At 31.6% G+C, this 13,580-nt stretch overlaps 1 protein-coding gene across 3 annotated transcripts; it reads right to left on the bottom strand.

The window, feature by feature from the left end:
- Positions 1-313: 313 nt before the first annotated feature.
- On the bottom strand, positions 314-12,877 carry LOC124543106 (peptidoglycan-recognition protein SA-like). 3 transcript variants are annotated; one of them, XM_047121157.1, is made up of 5 exons: positions 12,741-12,877; positions 5,382-5,582; positions 4,532-4,713; positions 2,447-2,582; positions 314-1,679 (listed from the first exon to the last, which is right to left on the bottom strand). In XM_047121157.1, exons 1-5 carry the CDS (start codon positions 12,763-12,765, stop codon positions 1,435-1,437), a joined length of 789 nt encoding a protein of 262 aa, XP_046977113.1. In that variant the 5' UTR covers positions 12,766-12,877; the 3' UTR covers positions 314-1,434. The 3 variants fall into 3 exon arrangements, with proteins under 3 accessions (XP_046977113.1, XP_046977112.1, XP_046977111.1); XM_047121156.1 differs by lacking the exon at positions 12,741-12,877 and adding an exon at positions 9,725-9,915; XM_047121155.1 differs by lacking the exon at positions 12,741-12,877 and adding an exon at positions 6,967-7,059.
- Positions 12,878-13,580: the final 703 nt, after the last annotated feature.

Below are 13,580 nucleotides of genomic sequence, written 5' to 3' on the forward strand. Positions count from 1 at the left end.
AATCTGTGCGTTAATGTGACGAATATGTTTAAAAACCTTTTCTTAAATTACGAAAGTAATATGTCATATAAACGTTTTTGTATACATAAAATACGCTATAAAAACTAAACTAAAATCTACCCGAGTTCGATTGAGTTCAAACAATTATATACAAATATCAACGTCTCCAAAAATCGACATAATAAATCACTAATGTTCTATTATTTCAGATTGAAAAAAAATTATATAGTTGTTTTTTTTTTCAAATATTATTAATGCTTATGCACAAAAGGATGCACGTCAATATCTAACGGGGTTTTTTTTGGTAAATTGCTATTAAAATTTTGTAGGCGTAATAAAAAATCATCTAATATACCGAAATTGGTAATTTGATTTAGGTCATTATCTATTGTTTTGTATTTCAGTCATTGTTATAAATATAGCAACACTGGTGAGTGCCTCAAAAACAATCACTAATTCTATTAGTGAAACCACATAACTAGTGTACTTATCTGTAGTTTCCAAATAAATGATTTTTTTGGAATTAGTGAAATTTGCGGTTTGACCTCGAAGTTTAACAAAAGGCAACAACAAAAAGAAACAAGAATATAATCTTACTTAAATCAGTTCTGACATTTCATAAATGTTACATATTAAAAATTTACAATATTATATAACTTATCAGATAAGTTAGATACATACATATATAATTATTATATATTAACGTATAAATACATTAAATATATTTAAATATTTGAGCACCAAATTTTAATAATTAATGCTATTATTATGAATATTATATTTGAATTAATTTAAAAAATTAATATAAACTAACTTAAAATAAAGTTCTAACATAAATTGTTATAACATTAAAACATATTTTTAAATAACATTTAATTATTATTATACTTAATTAAAAATTATACATCAATATTACATATTGATAAAATAGTAGTTAAATTGTAAGATACGCTTTGGAATAAAAATAAGTATTGCCATTGGTAAAAAAAACAATCATTATTAAATTGAGTTTTTTTTGTATGGGAACATTTCTAGTAAAATTGTTTTTTTTTTTATCTTTTAAAATGTAGACGGAACCAAATTCTTATTCCTAAATTACCATTTATATTCGGGTCTTGTTCACCTTGACACACGGACAGCGTATACTTATTAGTAGTACTTGTTTTAGACTGTGCGCGTAAATGACTTATATTTTAATAAGATCGAGAAAAATTTACATTAAACAGGACTATCAAAGGCAATGTTAGACAGACGGACATGAAATACTAAAAATTTTCTTATCATAATTAATAATGTATACGTTAAATTTAAAGGTGTAAAGATATACTCTATACCTAAAATTTCTCTTGAACAGAGACAAGTTCCAATAAATTTGAGTATATATCTATTATTATTATATATTGAAGGATTGAAAAACAGTGTCCTCCGTTTTTATTAGTTAAAGTTATATTTGGCCGATTTAAACATATATATTTTCGGCATGAGGAGGCTTCGCCTTTGTAGTTTCGATCGAGACAAATCAGTTAGTGCCTTTTTAAGATAGCTAACGACAAGGGTCGTATCATTTTTGCTAGTGAATATAAAATCCCTCTCGAGATAGCTGTTGGCTAAGGATACGGTTATCAGGTTATACGCCGACTCGAGTTGACTACTCGAAGGCTTCACTACAGTATAATTACCTAAAACAAAAAAAAAATATTACCTTGAGTCATTGTCTTAGTCCCAGCTTCACCAAATGGAGTATTCCATCAGAATCGTTACGGAACATATTCATAGTACACCATCGGTTTAATAAAACATAATTAGATTTTTTTAGTTTTAGAGGTAACCCGAGTTACCTGTAGAATTAAGATATTGTCAATGCAAATACCATGCAAACATAAATCCTTAATTATACCCCCTTAGGTAATTAATTTTCAAAATAGTGTTACATCTGTTTTTATTCGTAAGTAAACAAAATACCAAATGCCAATTTTATAAAATCAAATATCTCTAAGCTGTCTCTAATTTTACCCCTTCAGGGGACGAATTTACAAAAACGACGTCACAAACATCTTAGGCTATTAAGAAGAAGCAAATACCGACTTCTATATTTCTAAAATCTAAACAAATTAGCCTCTAAACAAACTATCTTCTTAAAATTACCCCCTATGGTGATGAAGTTGGAAAAAAATATTTGATATTCTTTTTATTAAATCCTTTGCACGTAGTCTGTATGTTCCGGCTAATCTATGGAACGATTGATCTGACTTTTATAATACTTTCACTAGCACATAGATAATGTAAAGTAATATCGGGGACACAGGCAGTCCGTACTAATATGATAAATGCACAAGTAACTCTGTCAAACCACTGAACCGAGATTCATTACATTTAGTTTAAGCGAGCTTAAAGGTGGACGACCATTTATTCTTCGATACGAGTATGACATACATATCATATTTACCTATAAACGCAATGACTAGACCATAGAGCTCAGGATACAGAGGCGACGGCTGTTCCCATCCGAGACATTCGTATATAAATCCATCCGTTGAAATCGCAAAGTTATACGGGAGCGTTTTGTTATCGTCCATGTTCGCCTGAAAATAAAAATAGCATTACAGTATCATATCACGCAACAACATATGAATTAACGCAATGAAACATATGACATTTAATAATAATAATTAGTTTTTTAATGTTAATTCGCACCCTATATACATTCGCTATGACATTTGCAGAGTATAACTAACTTTCTTAAAAAAACAAAACCGACTTAAATAACACAAAAAAAAACTAATAATCGTTCAAATTAGTTTATAATCGGCGGAGATATTGCGTATAAAAAAGTTCATCCCCAATTTTCCACACTTGGGGGTTGTTTTTTTATTATTAAATTTAAATGACCACCCTTGAGGTATTATGTATAGCATATACGCCGAAAAAAGATTTGCTCAAATCGGTTCACAATTGGCGGAGTTATCGCGTAACAAACATACGGGTCGAATTGAGAACATCCTCCTTTTTTGAAGTTGATTGAAAATAACAGACAATGAATGACCCACAGGATGGGTTTATCAATCCTCTACTTTTCAAAACAACATTTACTAATTTCCTCACGATGTTTTCTTACATCACCGAGCATAAGATGAACAAACATAAAATACGCACGCAATTCCCTTGTATATCCTCAAACTATGGTTAAGATTCTATTGTTTTAGCAATTGGTCGAGCTCGACTCGGTTGCTTTGATTACGATTAATAAAGCCGATTGTATTTTGCATAGACACACAGACAATACTCTCTAAATGAAGCTCAGTTTAAAATTAAATAAGATCATAAGTAACACTAAAGTTTGATATGTTTAGCAATTTTAAGACATTTTATAATTGGCTCTTTAAATCGCTACAGATTGTATGACAAATATATTTTAAAAAGTCGCTTTTTTTTCGCAAAAAAATTAGTGTATTTTTTATTTTAAGTTCGCAATGCTTTTCAAAATATCCTTTACTGTCATTAAAAATTAAATAATATTTTGTCACTTGTGCATGTAGTTACACTGGCTCAATCGTCGTACATCGAGTATTATTTATCTCGGTAGAATACGTGGCTGGAAGTGCTTGCATAAAGTCCTACCACCGAAATCGTTCTTCAGATTGTAAATATCACATTAGCATATAAATAAAACGTGTCAATAATTCGCATAAACTAAGTACTTTCATTTTTCAGTTCGCAAAATTTCAGCTATCTCGAATAACTTATATGAAAATTTTTACTATGCAACAAATGAAACTATTTTCAATAGATATGTAGTGTTATCTCTTGCTTCATTAAAAGTGACAACCGTAAACATAATCAGCCAATGGGATTGATCAAATCAATCACTACTTAAAACACTGTTCAGTTCATTTCATTTGAAGAAATTCGGTATTTTAGGACAATCACTCAAATATTAAAGAAAATTGCATTGCGTAACATTCGACTATTTATATAAATATATAAAGGCTGATCTCTAATCCAACTCTATCAAGATAAGCCATTTGTATAATTTCTTTTTTAAGAATTAACAATAACACTATATAAAAATTAAGAGGAACAAAGGAGATTCGTCACAGACGTGGTAACGCATGGAGTTGACTACCCCACAATTATTAATGGCGGCGTTCAACATTACCGCCAATTTCACCAGATCAACTAGCTGTCAAATCTTGTTCCCTCGTAATTTGAAAGATGGCGCTAGCATGCGTCGTCATTTATACATACATATAATAAAATTGGAGTGTCTGTTTGTAATATTAAAATAGCCCATTTTTACAATTTTTGTCGGTCTCTCTGTCTGTCTGTTTGTTCCAGCTAATCTCTGGAACGGCTGGGCCGATTTTGACAGGACTTTCACTGGTAGATAACTGATATAGTGAGGAATAACTTAGGCTACAATAATATTTTTTTTTTGTTTAATTCAAACAAGTACAAGGTCGCGGGCACAGCTAGTACACAATAAACAATTAAAATGAATTAATGAATGGATTTAAATGTTTTATTTATATACCTGCATTGATTTCATGAGTTGTATGCAAGCATTCTTCCCCTGACACTGGCCAGTGTCCGTCTGTTCGATCACAACGGATTTCGCTTTGAATGTTATTGGTTCCTCAGATGGCGTGGGACTTGATTCGTCCCATTGGGATCGAGCCACGAATAGTGGCATCTCGATCGGCGGCAACATATTATCTGAAAATAAAATATAGACTTGTATATGTATTCTGAAATAGGTATGTGACTTTTATCTGCAAAACTTTCAAATTATTTCAATAATACGGTATTTTGCATCAACTATTAAAGAACCCTTGAAATAAAAATAAAATAATGGAATCGTTTATATCACTACATAGTATAAAACATCTGTCCCTACATCCCCGTGTATGCTCAAATCTTTAAAACTACGCAACAGATTTTTATGCGGTTCTTTTAATAGATACAGTGATTCGAGAGCAAGGTTTTTGTATATTATACATAGACAATATCGTAAAAAATACACTGATAATTTTATAAGTTTCTAATGTGATGTCGTTAATAAACTAATTGTGTAGTATATTTAGTATCAGCTTTGCACCCTAGCGAAGCCGGGGCGGGTCGCTAGTATAGAATAATTTCGTAATAATTTAATATAGTCTATATTAATATTAACAATGTGAAAGTAAATTTGTCTGTCTGTCACTTTTTCACGACTAAACCATTGAACCGAATTTGATGAAATTTGGTATGAAGCAAACTTGAATTCCATGAAAGGACATAGGCTACTTTTTTTGTCTAACACATGACAACCAACGCCCTTAAAGGCGAGCGAAGCCGCGGGCAACTGCTAGTTTAAAAATAAGTATATGAATAGAATTATTTACCTGCATCGCTTTGCAAGACGAGGAGGTAAACGCCAATCGCAAATCCACTTAGCAACACCAGAATCATCATGCTGACGATCAGCGCCGTGATCACGTTAGTAGTGTCGTTCACACGCGGGAAACGACGCAGGAGCGGGGTGTCCTCCGACGGGTTCTGGAGTTCATCGTCAGCGTGGTATGAACTGTGTCGAGATTCATGATCTGTGCAGACAATGTAGAGATTATTGTACATCAATACCTCAAAGTGTATTAAAATGAATTCCCACTGCTAGGCTATGGCCTCCTCTCCCCTTGAGGAGAAGGTTTGGAACATATTCCACTACGCTGTTCCAATGCGGCTTGGTGAACTACTCATGTGACAGATTATCTATGAAATTAGACACATGCACGATGTTTTCCTTCACCGCCGAGCAGGAGATGAATTTTATCACAAATATGCACATGAATGTTCAGCTGTGCTTGCCGGGATTTGTACCCTCAATCATCGGTTAAGATGCGCGCGTTCTAACTACTGGGATATCTCGGCTCTTATTTAATTTCATCGTAACTGTTAATTAATTATTATAACAACTTCAATGGTATCGTTAGTGGAAAGTGTAATTTTGGCTATAACAAAATATCTTGTCTCATTGTCCAGAAGTGTAATTTTGGCTATAACAAAATGTAGTAACAGTCTGTAGATTTCCAAATGTCTAAAGCGCTTTAAGTTAGATAAGATATTTTCGAACTTATTTTCTATACCATAGTGTTCTAGATAGATTTGATAGATGATTTCAATTAAGACATTTTTATACTTTGAAAAGAAATACATTCGGTATTTCTTATGTGTTCAATATTTCTGCAAAAAGAAAAAATCTAATCAGTATTTAATGTAACTCTGCCTGGGGATCACTACAGAACCGAATTATAACAGGTTTGAAGCATGTGTGAATCTCTATAATAATGTCTCTTATGCGAAAAAGAAAAAAATTAACTCTTCAATTAATTTGTTACTATAAGCGTTTATTTAAATTTTAATGTCACCTGTCCGTTCAGTTCACCGATTAACTCCTTGATGTTTAATTAACATAGACAAGAAATTTAGTATAGGTAAGCTTGTTTTTATTTTTTATTACTTAATAATAAATATATACATATCTGATATTATTATTGAAAAAAACTATGACGTCTAGCACGTGGTTGCATTTTGTAAATTAATATTTCTATCGAGTTTCATTAATTAATTTGAGAAACAACAATAGCTGTTTAGATAAATGGAAGAAAAGTAATTTATTACTTTTGTATGTATCGTTTTAGTTTCAAAATTTAAAGAGTCAGTGCAATTATAGGCACAAGGGGCATAATGTCTTACGTACCATAGCTAACGGTGGTTTAAGGGCGAAAGAACAGTTTGTAGGTGACACCATCAATTACGCTTACTATATTAACTACTCATAATAGGCCTAAATACAACTATTAATTACGAAATAAGCATCCTAATATATTTCATTATATAAATAAAGATATATGTAATAAATGTACCCAAAGTCTAAACGGAAATTTAAATAAGATATAATCAATTTAAAAATTAAATTTGATACGTAACTGTTTAAGTGATAAAGTGTAAACTCGATCATATTTCATTTTATATTATACAAAATTACATATCACACAAATTCACACATAACACAGGGCTTGTTAACGTTCGGACTAATAAACGATGTGATAAACGCATGCCTACAGAATTGTATCGTTTGACATAACGTAAGCATCATTCATATTATTATCTAGGGACTTTACATAAATAATTAAAAAAATAATAATATGAATCACACGATTAAGTATAACCCTTAAATAAAACCTTATTCCTCCTTAACTTTTTGGAACTGTATTTACGTTATTTTTTTATACGAAATTTATCTTTATATAGATAGAGATAGATAGACAAGGCCAGATTATAAAAATATATCAAGATATATAACTTAATACGATCGTAATTCATTTTATTTACCTATAATGTACACTGTTGAAATATCCAACAATGTTATTATTAACCAAAACTTAATCTCTTGTAAAAAGTATTTTATATATTATTTTATCATAAAAGAGTCGCCTACTGGCCAGTAATACTAACTTCAGTGGATTGTCAATTCATTATTTTTGCGACAGTCTCAAAATATATTCCTTCAGTAAAATAAATTCAAATCGAACCGAGCCTCTCCTTTATTTTTACCCAAACCTCCAATGTATACTAAGGCCCTTCAATCTAAGTTATACTAAATCATTATTCTACACAGAAGCACGTAGCTAGAGGTTAGTCAAACATAGGATTCCTTATTTTCAACCGACTTCCAAAAGGAGGAGGTTATCGATTCGTCTGTATTTTTTTTTTTTTATGTTCGTTACCTCATAACTTTTCACTGGGTGGACCGATTTTGATAATTTTTTTTTTGTTTGAAAGGTAGTACTTCCCGTGGGGTCCCATTTTTTTTTTATCTATCATTGTCTTGACTTCCGAAAGAACACAATGCACAGTTCAACTTGTCACTATTTAAATAATATGTAGAGCTGTCAAATATTACATCGGAACTTATCGTTTACGCGATAATATTTATAAATACCTGACATTGATGACAGGGCTTGTGTTAAACAAATTTTTGCACGATTTTTACTTTTACTATTTATATATAATAATAACTCTTACTATTTTTAACACTACTTCTTTATAGAATATAACGAAATGATACTAAGCTTCCCCTCGTTAAGTAAGACAATTTAATGTGTTGTTATTTAAATATATAATTATTCTATACAAACAAAGATATAACGATCGTAATAAATAAACATGCTAGACAATACTTATCTGTATATAATGACGACAATGTCAACAGTATATGCAAATTGGTAATAGTAGAGTTTAGAATTGAGAACTAAAACTAAAGTGGCTAACTAATCATTTTAAATATAGTGAATAGATTGAATTTTAAAGTTGATGTGATATTGCTTCATTCAATATAATTGAGAAACGTCAAACATTTGATATATTCAATGATTATTGCCAAGTGTAGTGAGGAAACTGATATATATAACAGTGTGTAATATTCTGTGTATTTATATATAATTTTTATACCCTTCCATATTTTATCGTTTTAGAGTCAATTTAATAGTTCGTAATTTAGAATCAAGTGTGCATACAGTTTTGATGAAGTTAAATGTTCTTTATTTGATTAAATTTTGAGTATATTTTTATTAAATATTTTTATATAATATTATCAATCAAATTAATGATATCATCATATTCTAGAATTCAAGATGGCAAGACTTAAGATTTATTGGACTTTATTAGAACAATCCTCTTATCATAAGTGCAAAAGTTATAAGGTCACAAAAAGATAACTTGATGCAAATGTTATAATCATAAAAATTAAAGGTAAATATAACGGTAAAATCAACTATTACCAGATAATAATTGTTTGGGGTTTCATTACGACCACGGTAATTGTTATCAAGAGTTTCCAAGAAGTATATACGATGAAATTGTTATTAAACTGTAGAAATCTAACTCATAAGCATTTTATGGCATCGGCAAGCTGACATGCAAATTTACCTGTTGGTAAGTGGCTACCACTGCCAATGAATTAACATTGGGAACTATGGGGAAAATATGGATGACGTCTTTCATAATTTCCTCAATTTCATAAAACAGTATAAGAATCAGAAAATGTATGAGGAGTATGAGACGATTTGCATGCTAACAGAAGCATGGGTAAGTAGTGCACACAATCACACTCAAAACTATGGGTTGCTAAAGATAACATATCAAAAGAAAATTCCAATAGAGGTCGACCAAGGCCCATCAAGATGATAGAACTTATCACATTTTAGCCCAAGATCAGCTATACATGCTTATTTAGCAAGGGAAAGCTCAATGGTACTTGTCTAGCTCAATATTTCCTTAATACATAATATATCCTGATGATAATATTGTCCTGGGCTTATTTTGTTACTCATTTAATATTGATCTTACTGCTTTAGAACAATGAATGACAAACTTAAATCTTGTGTAGTATATTATGTTAAAAAAATAAACATAGACAATAAAATATTTTAATAATATGATGTTCAATTATGATGTTTAATAATATGAAGTGCACACACTTAGCTCATTATTCTTGTATTGATATAATTATTTAAAAAAAAAAACGAACGAAAGAATGAGAATGTCAATTTTCATTCGGACCATGAATTTGCTAATTTTGAAAATAATATTTGCTATAGTCATTATCACTAATTGACATTGCATTGTTTGTAAATCTCGTAACTCGTATGTAATTTTATTAAATTGTATCGAAGCAATAGCTTACCGACGGGTGATATAAGTGGCTGCATTTTAAAATATTACTGATATCATCCTTAAATTCACTTTTACTTAATATTCTATTGAATAATTATTGTAATAACTCAAATACTTATTTTAAAGTTTTATAAACTACATTTTTATGTCAGTTTTGACATGTTGCCAAGACTCGAGACAGAAGACAATGTAAATTGAAGAATGATGACAGTATTGCCAGCTCTTTTTTTGTTAAATGACAATCAGTGTTTACATTTCTCTAACTTGAAACTCCTCCATTTAAATCAGCGGTCGGCAACACGCGGCCCGCGAACTTGTTTGTTGCGACCCGTGACTGTTTTGTAAAACAGTTGACAAATATGACAGATAGCACACAAGAAATAGCGTCTCAAATGCAACCTCAGACATCACACTAAAAGTTGTAAATAATCTCTTTCCTATTTAGGTCGTTTGTAGTTTTTATTTCTTATTTTTCTAGCTATAAAGACCAAACATATAAACATACGAGGTGTGTTCAAAATATTCCGATTTTGTGTTTTTTTCAAAAAAAAATTATTTATTCATGAATACTTATTTTGTCCCCTTCAAATTAATCCCCATGAGATACTATACACTTGTGCCAACGGATTTTCCAATCTTCGAAGCACTTCAAAAAATCTTTTTTTTTTTAATCTTTTTCATCTCCTCCTTCGATGCCGTCTTTATCACGTCAAGCGTAGCGTAACATCGTCCTTCTATGGGCTTCTTCAGTTTAGGAAACAAGAAAAAGTCAAAGGGGGGACAGTTCTGGGGAATATGGTGGCTGCGGCATCTTTAGTGTGTTGTTTTTGGCCAAAAAGTGTCGCACAAGCAACGATGTGTGAGTAGGGGCGTTATCGTGGTGCAAAAGTCAATTTTTGTTCTTCTACAAATCCGGGCTTTTCTGGCGGTAACTTGCAGGTAATACTCTTTATTGACCGTTCTACCTTATGGCAAGAACTCATGATGTACCACGCCCCTGCAATCGAAGAAAACTGACAGCAAAACTTTCACATTCGACCGAACTTGGAGCGCTTTCAGTTTTGGTTCGTGCGGCAGCTTCCATTGAGATGATTGAGCTTTAGTTTCACGTCAAAACCATAAAACCACGATTTATCACCAGTTATGACCCTCTGGAGCAAATTTGGGTCGTCACGGACAGAGTCCATCATCTCATTAGCAATGTTCATGTGATGCTGTTTTTGGTAGCAATTGAGCAATTTTGGGACGAATTTCGCGGCGACCCGTCTCATGCCCAAATAATTGATAAAAATCGAATGGCACGAGCCAATCGATATGTTTAGATCCTCAGTAACTTCTCTAGGGTGATTTAACGATTGGCCAATATTACTTTCTCCACTGCATTAATTTTTTCGTCTGTTGTTGAAGTGCTCGGGCGTCCAGCACTCTCTTCGTCGTTGACATCTTCTCTACCTTCTGAGAATATTTTGTACCACCGATAAACGTTGCTTCGGTCCAAGGTAGCTTCTCCGTATGCCATAGTCAACATTCGGAATGCATCCGCGCTATTAATTTCGTTTTTCACACAAAACTTGAACCAGGTTCTTTGATTATTTTTTTTAATAGGTAAAAATGGAAGACGATCCAAAACACGTGCAAGCAAAGTCAACAATTAAGTGAACATTCAAAATGGCCGACCTTGTCGGCATAAGTGAGAGGCATGAGTACCAATATAAAGCCACAAAAAGATCAAAATTCAAATATACGTAACCCGCGAAAATTCAAAATTCGCGATTCTCTTTGAACACACCTCGTAATGTAAGTATTACGTGTATGAAGTAAAATCTGTATCTTTTTAAAAAAAATTTATAACAGAGTTAGAAATTTACGGGTTTCGGTTGGAAGCTAGGATGGGCGGCGATCGTCCGAAGTCAGTAGAGATGGGGATAGACAGGACTGTAACAGTGATTTGCAGGTAATAAGAGGACCTGGGGTCCTCAAAAAAGACGGCTTCGTAACGTTAAGGCAGACAAGTCCTGAACGGTCATGAATGCCTTGGATGTGCTGATGCAATGTACTAATTGGGGGACCTAGAGCTTTACCATAATGGCAATTATCGGCACCCAAACTGCTGGTTTTTTAATGGTATACATAATGGGAGTACATAGTTACCATCAATCCGTCCCAGGTATATATTCTCCACAGGATGGTAAGAAATTTGTAAATACATTATTCCAGCAAAAACAATTGTACTCTATCTTCTAGTTGCGTATCAATATTTCTAGGAAGCGTACAAAGTGCATACTGCACATGCGTAAAATGTATCGATTAACAGATTTGTTTTTAATATTCATTTCAATAAGCTAATTAATTTTATCGCGTTTATGATATATCTACGGACATATACTGTATAATTGAAGTATGATGATAATAAGATTTTTGAAAACAAAATCTGATTACATTTGTTCGTTATTGGTTTGTTAGAGGTTTGAAATACAATGAAGGTAACCAAAATTTAAGACAAGCGAAATTTGTTTCAATATAATTAAGTTTCAAGAAAAATATCTAAAAGGACGTAAATCTAAATCATAAATTTAAAAATCTCCTACAATGAGAAATATGCGCACGTACAGGATGTATTGATATTTTTGGGACGACATTTGAGAAATATCTTTCTACGTAATTGCATATAGGTATTTTACTAAGTCTAACTAATCATGTATGACCTACACCTACCAACAAACAATAATTCTTCAAATTATTGTTTTCTGATTTGTACAATGACCTATGTGATTAAAAACTCGACGGACTTTAAGTCTTAAATCTCCGCATCGATAGTGTTACTATTTAAAATTATAAACCTAGACCTCATTATTTTTTTCTGTTTTTCTGTTATAGGTAAACAGCATACCATGTTAAAATAGTACTATATCTATTGTAATAAGAAATTATGCAAATCTTTGTCTACATATACTGCTATGTATATAACAAAATATATCTTAATTAAAAAAAAAAATATCTTACTTGCTTAAAAATATGTAACTTACCAATACGCGTCAGTAATTGATGCATTGCAGCGCTGTATTATTATCGAGCTGCACTGTTTTTGTTTTGAAATTAAATAAACAAGCAATAATTTTTAAATAATCACCAAGAACCTGTTAGTACTTGAATACAATTTCTGCCAAAGAGAACGAAGCATGCGCCGATTTATTGATTATTATATTGAAAATTGTATTGCCATCATAAATAATCGTTCATTTACGTTACTTGGGATGAAGGTTTTCATCTGCTACAAAACAGTGTTACTGCACGAAACGAATACCAATTGAACAAATTTTTTTCTGTACCGGTACACTGTGTAAGCGGCAATTAATTATCTAATATTTATATATTAGTAGTCGTATTCCTCATGTGTTATTAAAAAAAAAACCTGTGTGTCATTTTTATTACTCGTCCAAATATCTAGTGCATTGCTATGTTGAGTTCAAGTTAAGTTGACTGCTCCAGGTATAAATTAAATACTATTACTATACTTATTCCGTGTTGAAATCTTCGTCCACACTAATTTTTGTGATAATCTACGTCACATAATATACGAAAGCCATACCATAAAATATGAGACTAAGCTAATATCACACTATACTAAACTTATCAAATGTTTTATTTTTATATTTTCTACCTACCTGGTGTAATAAATTACATATGACTTCAGCCGTATTTAAGAAGTTATGTCGTAAGTACCCGCACATCACTGCATATGCTTTATATGCTTACTTACTACATTTCATAAAATGTTGTGCGTCAGTTTTTTGGATAGGAATTTAAAATAATAAATATAGTATTACTTATCTGTGGCAACGGTTATCATAGCATGACAGTTGACA

This window comes from Vanessa cardui, chromosome Z (assembly GCF_905220365.1).
Source record: "Vanessa cardui chromosome Z, ilVanCard2.1, whole genome shotgun sequence".
NCBI lineage: Eukaryota > Metazoa > Arthropoda > Insecta > Lepidoptera > Nymphalidae > Vanessa > Vanessa cardui.

Excerpts from the sequence above, each read along its gene's own strand:
- LOC124543106 (XM_047121155.1), bottom strand. The coding sequence starts at position 6,997 with ATGATCGAGTTTACACTTTATCACTTAAACA. Across the intron at positions 5,583-6,966 it reads TACACTTTATCACTTAAACA|ATCATGAATCTCGACACAGT; the intron begins GTTACGTATCAA and ends TTGTCTGCACAG. Across the intron at positions 2,583-4,531 it reads AACTCATGAAATCAATGCAG|GCGAACATGGACGATAACAA; the intron begins GTATATAAATAA and ends TTTTATTTTCAG.